Genomic DNA, 13,346 nt, shown 5'->3' on the forward strand with positions numbered 1-13,346 from the left:
GAAAGAGCAGTCAGGCATTGGGACGGGCTGCCCAGAGAGGTGGTGGAATCGCTGTCCTAGGGGGTTTTAAAGGAAAGGTTGGACGTGGTCCTTGGGGACATGGTTTAGTGGGTGACGTTGGTGGCAGGGGGACGGTTGGACCAGATGAGCTTGGAGGGATTTCCAGCCTTAATGATTTTATGCTGTTTCCTGCCCCAGACTCTGATGTGATGGGGAAGATGACAGCAGTTGGAGAATCAGCCCCACGCATCTCTCTCCTGCCCACTAACATAGCAGCCCCAAGCATGGCAGTCCCTGGCACAACAGGGATACCACTGGGGAGGATGGGCTTAAGCCTGGAAAGTGCAACTGATCCAGGAAAGCACCCCTCCAGTACCCAATTTCCTCTTATGGCAAAGGGGACAAGTGGCTTGAACTTGTGATTTCGGTCTTCTGAAAGCCCATTGCTCAAGTTAGAACTTGGAGAGAGAGAAAAGAAAGCAGCTGATCAAGGATGTTAAGTAGGAATCCAGAAAAATACCATACCTCCACTCTTTCTCTGACTACCACTCACGTTTCTCTCCACGTAGTCTTGAGGTTGGTGTAATTTTCTCATCTCCATTCTGGAGAACTCTGGGGCCAGGGAGGGAAAGAGGTGGCATCCCCAATTTGCCTTGAGCCTTCAGCTAGTGAGGAGCAGGTAGAGCAGAAACCCGATGACCACCATGGCTCGGAAGAGCACTTCAACAAGAAACAGCAGCACAACAAAGACAAGGCTGGCCAGCACCTCTGCCCAGTCCACCAGTGCTGCTGACCACATAGAAGCTCTGTAAAGCAACGAGGGAGAAGAGGATGAGAGCAGGAAGAGGATCAGGGTTAAATCCTTCAAATATCATGTGGCATACTTCTCCCACCACATGTACTCCAAAACTACACCTTCATGTATAGGGAGGCTCTGCTTAACAAGCCCCACAGCAGAGAGGTTCCACCCTTCTGCTTCTGACAGATTAGGAAATGTACTGACCTCCCTGCTGTAAAACCAATTAAAAAACAACAACAACAACAAACCTACTGGGTCCAAATTTTCTGGAGCAGATACCTTAAGAGGTCACTTGTTCCCATGTTTCTCAGGCAGTTACCTGTAGACCTCTGATGGAAGGAGGACCACAAGGGCACAAGAATGTCCCCAAATCCACACCTCTGTACACATACTCCTCCTCCTACGCACAAATATAAATCTGCTGAATTAACCTCTTCAGGCCCCCAACCATTGTCTCCAGGGACTGCCCCAAACTCTCTCTTATCAAAGCTCCCTGCTCCTAGCTTTTGCCACCAGCTCTCCATACACCTGCTTCTTTTGCCACTGAACCAGGCAAAGCTTATCCAAGTTGGGGGCTGTGGGAAGCATCACGAAGCTTAAACCAGCATTAAACACCAGGTACTTTAGGCAGCATAACTGTAGACAAGGGTTTTCTCTCCTGCATTTCAGCAGGGTTTGCTGCAGTGCCAGCATAGTTCAAGACTCCATCACACAAACAAGGGCAAAATTACTAAAAGGACATTGAGGCCCTGGAGCATGTCCAGAGCAGGGCTACGAAGCTGGGGAAGGGCCTGGAGCACAAGTCCTGTGAGGAGCGGCTGAGGGCACTGGGGTTGGTTAGTCTGGGGAAGAGGAGGCTCAGGGAGGCTCAGGGAGGCTCATCATTGCTCTCTACAACTGCCTGAGAGGAAGGGGTGGGGAGCTGGGGGTCGGCCTCTTCTTGCAGATAACAAGCAATAGGACAAGAAGGAATGGCCTCAAGTTGCACCAGGGGAGGTTCAGGTTGGAAATGAGGAGACATTTCTGCTCAGAAAGAGCAGTCAGGCATTGGGACGGGCTGCCCAGAGAGGTGGTGGAGTCACCGTCCCTGGAGGTGTTCTGGAAAGGTTGGACGTGGTCCTTGGGGACATGGTTTAGTGGTGACACTGGTGGCAGGGGGACGGTTGGACCAGATGAGCTTGGAGGGATTTCCAGCCTTAATGATTTTCTGATTCTGTGACACAAACCTCTCAAAGACTACCACTCCCAGCATGCCCCCTGGCGGCCCGCCCCCCCCATAACTCCTTCGCTTGGCGCATGCGCCCTGACCGCCGGACCCCTCCCTTTTTCCAACCATGCTCTCGGACCCGGCAGCTTGCGCATGCGCAGTACCGACTGGCCCCTCCCAACGCGCTGCCAGCCCGGTTGCTCCTCAACCGAACTTTATGAGCACACCGCGGGGTGGGGACGCCAGGCCCAAACCCCGCCTTCTGCTCGACCCCGCCTTCTGATTGGACGCCGGGCCCGCCGCGCAGGCAGCGATTGGGCACGGCGGGGCGGACCTCGGGGTAGGCTGTCGTGGCGGGGCGAGCGAGCTCCGCTCTAGAAGCTTCCCCTCGGCCCCGCGCTCCGGGTCCCGCCGCCGCCGCCGCCGCCATGATGGGCCCGCGCCCCGTCCTCGTTCTCAGTGAGTCCCCCCCTCGCCGCCATTTTGCGTCCCCTCAGTGCCCGGCGCCCCCCTCGTGGCCCCCGCGGGGCTGAGGCCCCCGCTCCCCGCAGTCCCCGGGGTTGGTCAGGGCCCCGTGGCTCCATGCTCCCTTCTCGTTCTCTCGGTGCTGCTCTTAGGCTTTTATCCTTACCTATAATCTGTGGGGAGTTCTTATGTGTAATTCTGAGGTAAACCTCTCCTCGTCCAGGCTAAATACGTAACGGAAATACCCCAATGTGCCTGTGAGCCTCTGCTACAGCCTGCTGAAACATACCAAAGGCTGAGATTTACTTACGTATAGAACTGAATTCTAAACGCTGGTTCTTATCATACAGACTTTGTAGACTGCAAGCTACTGTGCAGCAGCCTCTAGGATTTAGGGGGACTTTCAGGTTTTTGTGTATCGCTGCTGCTTGGTTTTGTGGGGGAAGAGGTTATATCTCGGGGTACAAGTTTTTCAGTTGAATCTGTGCCCAATCAGGTATCCTGTTATAATGAGGAATACTATTTTTCATTGATACTCTTTTATGAGTGTGCTTTCTTACACCAGTTGTAGTATTTATTGTAAATTGTTAATTTAGAACTGTCCGCATATTGCGTGTGTGTGACTGAGAGGGTGTCTTTGATCCATTGTCACCATCACCGTTTCAGTCTTGGGTTTTCTGGTAAGATTAAATGTTGGTTATGTTTGTGCTATTTTTTTCCCTGCGTGCTTTAGGTCAGAATATGAAACGTGAGTCTGGAAGAAAAGTCCAGACTGGGAACATCACTGCTGCTAAGGTACCATATTCTGATGTCAATCAACTTTTTTATTATTTTTTGACACGTGCATGTATGTATAAAAAAACAGAGTAGACAGACCATACAGAATGAATTTTCAGCATTAAAACCAATATGTTTGATGTAACTGCACATGGAGGGGTTTAACCCATCAAAACCTTTCTTTGCTAAGTCTGAGTGTTTAAATTTTGGCATCTGTTTTAAGTACTAACTCGGTGTGATGCCAGTGGTCTAATAATCCCTGGGCTCTCATTTCCACACGAGTCCTGTCTTCTGCTGCATCTAAGCAATTGCAGAATCATCAGGTTCTTCAGATTCATTACAGTAGCTGCTTGTTACATGTAGATTATGGGTTTACTTGAGGCTGTTTTAGATGATTTGATGCCTTCATGTTTTGCCTAATTCCTTTTGTTCCTCCTAGACTATTGCTGACATTATCCGAACATGTTTGGGACCAAGAGCTATGATGAAGGTAAGAACGTTTGCTGAGATCCCTGTGCTGCTGCTGACTAGAAACAATGCACTTACGAAAGGACAGTGCAAATATTGCTTCTCTTTTGGTCGCAGATGCTTTTGGACCCCATGGGTGGGATTGTGATGACCAACGATGGCAATGCTATCCTTAGAGAGGTGAGTTTTTCCTAAAGGATTGTTTTGCTTAACTTGTGAGTCAGTATGTTCTGGGACATGGTTAAATAGCTGCCAATGGCATTATGTTATTTCACCTTCCGTCTTGAGAACCGAATAATATTAAACATCACCAAGAAAAGGTGCTTATTGGAGAGGAATTAAATGCTTCTAGGTAGTGCTCTTCCTCAGAAAAGCGCATTTGATCCCAGGATGGTAATTGTTCATGGAGGTTTTATAAGACTGGTAGGAATTCACTGGTAACTGTAGTTATAATCGCTTGCGTCAAAGCCTGTTGAGTAGATGCTTAATGCTACTATGCTAAATGATTAGACCAAGAAATTGTCATTGCTTTTCTAATGTGAGTGTTGTGGAAAGAGCATCACAAAAATTGTAATGCCTGAAAAACTGGGGATGCAATACTATGAAACACAAACGCTTATTTTCCCCCTCAAAAAGGAAGAAATACCGGTGTTACAGTTGGGCAGAATACCTTTGATTATTTAAAATGCAAGGTATTTGTTCTGTTGAAAGAAGCTTCAGCTTTAGTATTTTGGAACCAAAACCGTACTATTTGCATCCATACAGATTCAAGTCCAGCATCCAGCTGCAAAATCAATGATTGAGATTAGCCGCACTCAAGATGAAGAAGTTGGAGATGGGACCACATCTGTAATTATCCTTGGTAAGGAGCACAGATAAGACGTACCTTTTATAGAAAGTTACTACTGAAGCTTGTCTTGTTTGCTCATCAGATCCCAGTAAGTATGCGTTACTGAGACAGATACTTGTTATTTCCCAACCCTAAAATAGGGTTTGTTGGTTGGTTTTTGTTGGGTTGTTTTTAGACCATGAAGAGTACTAGGTTCATTAGACCCTTTAGTGATCAGCTCCGTGCTTCAAAAAATCGTGTTCTTTCCCCCAGTTCAGCACAATCAAGTATAACAGAAGGTATAGGTGATGCTAGAGCTCTCTGCACGGATAGCAGATACTTCTGGCTGGTATATTTTTCTCAAGTCTTGGCTGCCGATTGTTCTGCTAACTGATCTGGGAAATTTGTATGTATTTATTTTCCCCCTTAGCCGGAGAGATGCTTTCTGTTGCCGAACACTTCCTTGAACAGCAGATGCACCCAACTGTGATCATTGGGGCTTATCGTAAGGCGCTGGATGACATGATCAGTATTCTAAAGAAAATTGGGTAAGCGTGGGCTGGTGCGAGTCGGAGAGAAGGGATATGGGGCTTCTGCTTAAAGATGATTCTTAAGGAATCATGTTGGTAAAACAACAGAATTAGAGATGAACTGGGATTATGAACAGATTCTAGTTTGGAATAATACTTAGTTTACTATTGACTTCTTACTTTCTCTCAGCACTCCAGTGGATGTGAACAACAGAGAGATGATGCTTAAAATAATAAAGAGTGCTATAAACACCAAAGCAATAAACCGCTGGTCTGACTTGGCCTGTACCATTGCTCTTGATGCTGTTAAGACTGTGGAGCTTGAGGAAAATGGCAGAAAAGAAATTGATATTAAAAAATATGCAAAAGTAGAGAAGGTATGTCCTGAATGCTTTTTATTATTATTATTATTTTTTTAATCTATGTGCTTATTTCTTATTTTGAATTAAATGTTTCTAGAATGCAGTGGGAAGAATTTTGTGCTATTGATCTGAAGTCTGCAAACATAACCCTTGGAGATATTTTACTTTGTGCTATCAGCCTTGCTGGGGTACATTGAAAATGGGCAGTTATTTCAACAGTTCCAGAATACTGCTTAAAAAGATGACTTAAACTATTTCAATTTCCATCTTCGAACCACACGTTGCCCCACAAGAGGTTGTAAGCAGTTTCTCAAGTTCTTCAGTGGCTTTTCACTTGACCTAAGTCAGTGTGCTCTTACCATTAACTCAGGTTATCACCTGAGTTAAATCATACTTGCTCAGGAGAGCTTTCTTTTTTCAGTACATGGGATGGATAGTTTCAGGAGCATGGATAACAGGTTTTTGTAGAGTAGACTCACTCATCTTGTTCCCCCTTTCTTGTCTGTCAGATTCCAGGTGGCTTTAGTGAAGACTCTTGTGTTCTACGTGGAATCATGGTGAATAAAGATGTAACTCATCCCAGGATGCGTCGCCTTATTAAGAATCCACGCATTGTCCTTTTGGATTGTTCGCTAGAGTACAAGAAGGGAGAGAGCCAGGTAAAGCAAGTCCTGTTAGGGATGTCTGCAACTTCTGATGTAAGACTAGTGAGGTGAACAAATCCATCTAATCCAGCTAGTCATCTGCATGAGGGGCAGGAGGCTCCATGTTTTTTGCCTTTCAGAGACCTTTTGCATGTATAGCCTAATTCTGCTGATTCTGGGATCAGTCAGTACCCTGGAGAAAAAGAGAAAATAACTGAGGCTACGATGGTTAACTCACTGTGAAGTAGCTACAGTGATTTGTGTAATGCGAATGTCAAGAGTCAAATACCTCTGTCTTAATTAATGCTCGTTTTAAACTGATATGGTGTCAGTTCATCTGATCAGTATTTTTAATTGTGCAGTTCCCTCTAACTCTTTCCTGTGGGAGCTGAGGTAGCTTAAGCCAGAGGATCTGTGTTTAACTCACTGATGGGTTGGGATGAATACAGTAAGATATTTACACTTCTTTCCATACAGACTGATATTGAAATAACACGGGAGGAAGACTTTGCTCGCATCCTGCAGATGGAGGAAGAGTACATTCAGCAGATCTGTGAGGATCTTATGAGAGTGAAGCCAGATCTGGTCATCACAGAAAAAGGGATTTCTGGTAATAACACTCATGATCCTTCCTTTTGTTGAGTTCATCTTAATGTTCATACTGCGTTAAACACACTGTTAAATAATAAGAAAAAAATATTGAACATGGCCTTATTGTAGTGTTTTTGGGTTTGTCATCTTTCTAGAAAATAGGCCTGAAATGCAGGTATTAGATGTAATTCTTTTGAACATGGATGCTTATAATAATTTGCTTTTCCAGCATTCGGAGTCTATATCAAAACATAAGTGAGGATGAGTTTAACAAACCATGAAGAGCTGCACTGTAATTTTGCCTTGCAGCTTGGTTTAAGACGTGACATTAAGTTTACTTCCTTTCCCTTCCTGCTTCTTTAAAGATACACAGAGTTTTTAAACAAAAAATAAATAAATACTGCTGATTCATCACTAAAGTTGCACAAACCTCATTTCAGACTTGGCCCAACACTACCTGATGAGAGCCAACATCACAGCAATCCGCAGAGTGAGGAAAACTGACAACAACAGGATTGCCAGGTAAATGTTCTCTTCCTTGCCACAGTTCATTCTTGCTGTCCGTGGCACTGAGTTTTCATTCTTACCTCACTCTTTCTCCCCTGTTCTTATTTGTGAGCATCTGGCTTAACTGTTGGTTGTGTGATAGGGCCTGCGGAGCTCGCATTGTGAGTCGCACCGATGAGCTGCGAGAGGAAGATGTGGGAACCGGAGCCAGGCTCTTTGAAGTCAAAAAAATAGGAGATGAGTATTTTGCTTTCATCACGGATTGCAAAGACCCCAAGGCTTGCACTATCATTCTGCGTGGAGCCAGCAAGGAAATCCTTGCAGTAAGTTATTACGTGTTTTTCCCTCCTGTCTTGCCACCTTCCTAGTGTCAGTAAGTTGTTACTTCCTTGTGAGTTCCCTCTGGATTCTGGAGTGAGAAAGAATTCCCCTCTTGTGTGCTCTACAAGGCAAAACGGCAGAGGGACAAGCCCAGCAGACTTGTGCTCATTTTCTACAACCAATAAATCTTCTTGTGTGCCTACTACAGGAGGTAGAGCGTAACCTTCAGGATGCCATGCAGGTGTGTCGCAATGTCCTCATCGACCCGCAGCTGGTGCCAGGAGGGGGAGCGACTGAAATGGCGGTTTCCCATGCACTGACAGAGAAGTCCAAAGGCATGACGGGTGTGGAGCAGTGGCCGTATCGGGCAGTAGCCCAAGCCCTGGAAGTCATTCCCCGAACACTCATCCAGAACTGCGGTGCTAGTACCATCCGTGTGCTGACCTCGCTTAGGGTAAGGCATGCGCCAGGGAGTTAGCCCCAGAGGTTCATTGTCCTGCCCTCAGATCCTTTCTTTTCAGTATCTCTTGAGGTGGCAGCTCCTCAGACTGTTGAGGTTGTAGCCCTTCAGCAGTTGCAGTAGGCTTTTACGGTGAAGGAAGCCTTTGTTGAAGTAACCTATCCCGTCAAGGTGACTGAAAGACTTTTTTCTTGCGTTAACTGAGCTGCAAACATTTTTACTGAAGCCTTGTACCAGAACATGAAGTCATGAAATTGGAGTTACATGGTTGGTTTGAAGTACCAGAGTGTAAAATCAAAATAACAAAACGCTGAGGGTGAACAAAATCAAAATCTTCCTTTGTGGTCAGATTGAATGGCATGAGAGAGAGGAATCACCAAGTGTAATTTCTGATACAATTGTTTTAAGCAGTGCTCAGTAATACGCTTTTGTGTAAATTCTAAAATTGGGGAAAAAAAGAGACTACTTACTGTTTTCTTGAGCCTATGAATTTGAGTTTCTTGCAGGTGAATTGCTACTTGGTTGGCAGTGACCTGTCGCTCTGCTTACAGGCAAAACACACCCAAGAGGGCAGCCAGACGTGGGGAGTGAATGGTGAGACCGGAGCCTTAGTTGATATGAAGGACCTGGGGATCTGGGAGCCTTTAGCAGTCAAATTGCAGACCTACAAAACAGCAGTAGAGGTAAGGAGAAGAGGCGTTAAAACTTAACAACAACAAACAAACAAACAAAACAACAACAACAAAAAAAAACAAACAAAAAAACAGTGAGCCTCTGTAGTTGTCTTTTTGGAGTGGGGCATGTTGCTGCTTAGGCGTTCGGATGCTTCGATAAGTGCAACAAACTGAGAGTGGCGTTTGCCAGCTCGCTAATGCAAAAGGCGTGTGATGGGGATGCAGAAGGGATGCGACACCCGTGGGAGCTTTTATCACTTTTGGAGGGGTTACCTGAGCCTGGAATGTGCCCTTTTCCATCCTACTTGTTTATCTGACTTCTACTTGTTTATCTGACTTAACTGTCTCACAAGGATGAGTGGTTCTGTGTGAGCCAGGGCTGAGAAATCTGGTGCCAGCGGTGTGCTGGAATCCAGTCCGCAGCCCTGGGAGCTTCTGTGCTTTGGTATCTGACCTTAAAAGGTTCACCTTCCAAAACACTGTGAGCACTCCGAAGGAAGGCAGGTGGTTTGTTGTTGTGAAAGCTACATGGATTGTGTTTAATTCTTTGTGATGGGCTCTTGGTTAGACCTGGATATGCTGTTTTTCCGCAGACTGCAGTTCTTCTGCTCCGCATTGATGACATTGTTTCGGGGCACAAAAAGAAAGGTGATGAGCAAAGCAAGCAGCCCACAGCAACGGAGGCCGCCCAGGAGTAGAGGCTGCATTGCCACGACCAAGCACCAGGCAGCGTGGTCCTGACACAAGAAGCAGCTCCCTGAAGCACTGTAGTTTCTGCTCAGTCCTGAGACAGAGCTGGGGCAAAGTCCAAGAATTTGTTTGTCTGAAGTTTGTGGGAGGGGTGGGGGGAAAAAACCTGCAATATAGTCAAAAGGGCCGACAAGGTCCCATGAAGTGCCCATGTGGAGATACCACTGCTTAATTTAAGTCTACCCTGTACTTCCTCATTGCTATTTGCCTCAACAATAAAAGACGTGATTTCACTGCTTGGGCAGGGTGTGCGTGGTGGGGAGGAAACGGGTGGAGGTTGGGGGCCGCGCTCCCCTCCTTTCGCCCTCGGCTCCCTCGCACCCTTCTTAAAGCGGCGCCTTTAAGGGGGGGCGGTCTCTGAGCTGTCACGTGAGCGGGCGGGGCCCCTCCGCTCCCGGTCCGGGTCCTGGTCCCAGTTTCCGCCCGCGGAAGGAGCCATGCGGCGCCTGCTGCTGCTGGCCGGGCTGCTGGCGGCGGCCGGCGGCCGGGAGGTGACGGCGGCACCGGGGGTGCACGGGGGCACCGGGGCCAGGGAAGGGGGGAGGGAACCGGAGCACCGAGGAATGGTTCACGTGTCCTGGGCTCAGTTTAGGGGCCGGGGGGAGCCTGCCCCGGTGGTCCCAAGCTTCCCCCTGGGCCCCGGCTGCGGACAGGGAAGTGGCTTCAAAATGGGGAAGCTGCCCGGCAGCAGGCGGGCGCATAGCGGGTGCGCAACGCTGACAGCGCTCGTTGGGCAACGCTAGGGCTTCAGCACCCGCCGGGTTCGTGGGGGAGCTGGGGACAGCCCTGCGTGCCTTCCTCCGGCTGAGCAGAGGCTTTCAGGTCGGCCTCCGCTGGAGAACTGAGCTTACCCCTGAGGCCTCTTCTTCCTCCGCAGGTGTCGATGCAGTACAACCCCGGCTGGAACGGCTCCTCTGTCAACCTGCTGCACGTCCGGGCGGTGGGGCCCAATGACACCCTGCACTATGTGTGGAGCAGCATCGGGGCCCCTGCCGCGCTGCTGGTGGTCACCGAAGGCCAGAGCAGCACACTGCACATCAACTGGACCCAGCTGCTCTCGCCTGCTCCTGCCGGAGCCATTTGGATCGAGCCTGCTGGCAGTGTTGTGTACTCCACCGCTGTTGTCTTCACCAAGGTACAGCCCAGGGATGTAGCACTGCTCTGGGAGAGCAGCCCTGCAGTACAAGAGGTGTAGGGTTGTGCCTAGGCAGAGCAGGTCAGTCTGCAGTTTTCCCAACTGCAGCTAAACGTTGCCTCGTGTGTCTTCTCCTGATTGTCTCTGTCTTGCAATGCCACCTCGAGATGTTTTGCCAAGGCACCTCCTTTGTGGGTTCCCTCCTCTCTTTGCTGGCAGCGGCAGCTCCACGGACCACAGCACAAAGCGACAGTGTCCACGGCACCTGCTGGCAGCTTCCACCCCCCTCTCCCCTTCCTCCTCCCCAGGTGTTTGAATACAGCAAGGTCAATGCGCTGGAGGAGGTCTTCTACCCCACCTACGACCTGGCGGACTTCTCCTGGGACAGCGTCAATCGGACCCTGAACCACACTGCCCTGACAGCTGAGTTTGTGGGTGGCCCAGCCGCTGACCCCAGCGGCAGTTTCTCCAACGGCAGTCTGGCGTTTCGGGTAAGCACGCAGAGGGATGTACTGGGATGAAGCCAGTGAATACCCTGTCCAAAAAACCTTCTAGAGAAGGAATGCTGCTCCTTGGTGTCCCAGCCCAGGATCATGCTGTCCCTCCAACCTATTTCTCCCACAGGTGACAGCTTATGAGACCAGTGGCCGTGACGGGACCCTGCCCAGCCTTTTGCACACAGCAAACAGCTCTAAAGTGGAGTTTGTCCTTGCTGGGGCGGCCCCACGGGGCAACAGCTCGTGGTTCACCCTAGAGGTGGCCACGGTGGAAGAGGCAGGAGTGGTGCAGAGGCTGCGCTCGGCACGCTCCATCGACGATGAGTACACTCCCACCATCTTTGAGGTGAGTGCGGGGAGAGCATTGGGGTCAGGTAGATCCCCTGCTGCCTTGCTTGCCGCTACGGTTCGCCCTGGCATAAAGACACTCTCCTGTTCTCCCCTCGCCAGACGTTCTCCCTGGTAGCTGAGTCCCGAAACGACAGCTCTGCGCTCAGTTTCCTGCAGTGGAAGGCGACAGCCTACGGCTCGCAGGCCCCCACGCGTGAGGACAGCATCCAGTGCCGCTCCGGCAGCCTGAAAGCAGCCAACTGGACCCTGCCCAGGTCCAGCATTGTCCATGCCTACTTCGGGGAGGGCGTAGGCAGCACGTACACAATCAGTGCTGTCAACATCTCCTTTGGGGGTGAGGACGGAAATATTTACGAGGAAAAGCGCTACCTGAGCTGGTGAGTGCAGTCTCCTGGGCACCAAAGGGATGCTCTCCCTGCTACTAGTAGCTTGGATTTGGGGAATTTACTAGGCTAGAGGGTTTCTGTGTTTAGCAACTATCTCCCTTTGACAGCCTGTTTTCCTATTATCCCGTGGCAAGGAGTCTTGCATTTTGACCCATTCCCTCACCATCCACCAGCATGGGAAACTTCCTTCTACTGTTCTGTGCAGGATCCTGCCAAGAAATCCTTTTGGGAAAGAAAGGCCCAGATATTCCCCTCCGTGGGGCAGAGCTGATCCCCATCTCTGTGGCTGATGTGTCTCATTCCTTCCTGCAGGTCTACACTGCTGGGCTTTGGGCAGCCCCCCAAGGACACCTTCTCTCCCCTGGTCATCTCCATCATGGCCGTGGCGCTGGGCACCCCCATGGTGCTGCTAGTGGTGGGCAGCTGCGTGGTTCTGTTTGCCCAGGGGAAACGCTACACTGAGTACGAGCCCATCAACTGAGTGGGGTGGGCTCTGGAGAGTCCTCCAAGCTCCTTCTTGTCCCCAGGGAAGCAATCACTGCTGCTGCAGGGCCTCCAATGCCTGCAATCTTCTCAATTTTCCACTCTCACCCTGCAGTTCAGGCTCAGAGGGGACATGGAGAACATTTCTGGTAGTTGCCCATGTCACATGTCCCTCTGATGGGCTCCCTCCTACTGCCCAGATCCTGCATCTGATTACACTTCTTCCTGTCTTTTCCTGATCCACCCAGCCAAGGACAGTGACTGAGGGGAGTTGGTCAGGGTTTTTCTGAGCCAGGGAAAGATCATCCCAAGGGATGAGACCACTGCTGTCCTGTCTGCAGCCAAGCAGCAGCAGGGATGGGCCCTGTCCTGTGCCAGTTCCAGAGCGCTCAAGGCTCTGAGTGGCTCCAGTCTAGGAGCAGGGCTGGAGGACAGGGCTAGAGACTGGTGCTACTCCTGACAGCATGCAAGGTGCCTTTCTGCTTCCTGCTGTGCTGGGGGCATCCCGCTGCAGCCCCCCTGGCAGCCCAGCTGGGGATCACACACTGCTCAAAACCCACTTCGAATGGGAGCCTCGTGCTGTGCTGGCCTTGGTGAGGGCTGCTGGCACAAGAAGGAAACTCGCTGCTGCTTTGCAGCAGCTGCTTGAGCTCAGGTCCAAGGCTGATCTGGCCTTTCCATCGCTTAAACCCCGTCTGGGCTCTGCAGGACCAGCTTGGAGGTACTCTCCGTGTGCTTGAAGCTGTGGGACCTGCGTGATCCAGGGCTGCTCGGTGGTTGTGGAGGCACCACATCACTTAGAAGTGTGCTGGGTTTTTGTGTTCACAGTCACTGACTTGTCTTTGACCAAATAAAAGGGATTTCTAAGAGTGGTTTCCTGGGGAAACACTGCACTATGGGAAAGTGGGGTGAGTTCTGGGGCCCTGTGGGGATTAAAGGAAGGGTGCTGCAGCTCACAGCAGGAGCCAAGGTATGAAAGCACCTCAGAGGAGGGAGGCTCCTAATCTGTAGTGGTTCATGGTTGTTCCAGGGTGGTTTTGGCTATGAGGCAGGGGGTCAGCATGAGCCCAGGCCCTAAGCCATATTCCTGTTCCAAAGCACATTTGAAAG

At 49.9% G+C, this 13,346-nt stretch overlaps 2 protein-coding genes across 2 annotated transcripts; both read left to right on the plus strand.

Moving 5' to 3' along the window:
* Positions 1–2,310: 2,310 nt before the first annotated feature.
* CCT3 (chaperonin containing TCP1 subunit 3) lies at positions 2,311–9,621 on the plus strand. Its single transcript, XM_035346693.1, has 14 exons — positions 2,311–2,465; positions 3,205–3,266; positions 3,688–3,738; positions 3,834–3,896; positions 4,482–4,578; positions 4,976–5,093; positions 5,266–5,452; positions 5,947–6,096; positions 6,559–6,691; positions 7,113–7,194; positions 7,322–7,502; positions 7,709–7,954; positions 8,512–8,643; positions 9,228–9,621. The coding sequence occupies exons 1-14, from the start codon at positions 2,435–2,437 to the stop codon at positions 9,330–9,332; spliced, it is 1,638 nt and encodes a 545-aa protein (XP_035202584.1). The 5' UTR covers positions 2,311–2,434; the 3' UTR covers positions 9,333–9,621.
* A 149-nt stretch (positions 9,622–9,770) lies between these two features.
* GLMP (glycosylated lysosomal membrane protein) lies at positions 9,771–13,107 on the plus strand. Its single transcript, XM_035346707.1, has 6 exons — positions 9,771–9,875; positions 10,262–10,519; positions 10,828–11,010; positions 11,144–11,362; positions 11,467–11,744; positions 12,066–13,107. Exons 1-6 carry the CDS (start codon positions 9,822–9,824, stop codon positions 12,232–12,234), a joined length of 1,161 nt encoding a protein of 386 aa, XP_035202598.1. The 5' UTR covers positions 9,771–9,821; the 3' UTR covers positions 12,235–13,107.
* Positions 13,108–13,346: the final 239 nt, after the last annotated feature.

This window comes from Oxyura jamaicensis, chromosome 25 (genome assembly GCF_011077185.1).
Source record: "Oxyura jamaicensis isolate SHBP4307 breed ruddy duck chromosome 25, BPBGC_Ojam_1.0, whole genome shotgun sequence".
Taxonomy (NCBI): domain Eukaryota; kingdom Metazoa; phylum Chordata; class Aves; order Anseriformes; family Anatidae; genus Oxyura; species Oxyura jamaicensis.

Coding starts and splice junctions, on each gene's coding strand:
- CCT3 (XM_035346693.1), top strand. CDS start 2,435: ATGATGGGCCCGCGCCCCGTCCTCGTTCTCA. Junction 2,466..3,204: donor GCGCCCCGTCCTCGTTCTCA/GTGAGTCCCCCC, acceptor TGCGTGCTTTAG/GTCAGAATATGAAACGTGAG. Junction 6,692..7,112: donor CACAGAAAAAGGGATTTCTG/GTAATAACACTC, acceptor ACCTCATTTCAG/ACTTGGCCCAACACTACCTG.
- GLMP (XM_035346707.1), top strand. CDS start 9,822: ATGCGGCGCCTGCTGCTGCTGGCCGGGCTGCTGGCGGCGGCCGGCGGC. Junction 11,011..11,143: donor ACGGCAGTCTGGCGTTTCGG/GTAAGCACGCAG, acceptor TTTCTCCCACAG/GTGACAGCTTATGAGACCAG. Junction 11,745..12,065: donor GAAAAGCGCTACCTGAGCTG/GTGAGTGCAGTC, acceptor TCCTTCCTGCAG/GTCTACACTGCTGGGCTTTG.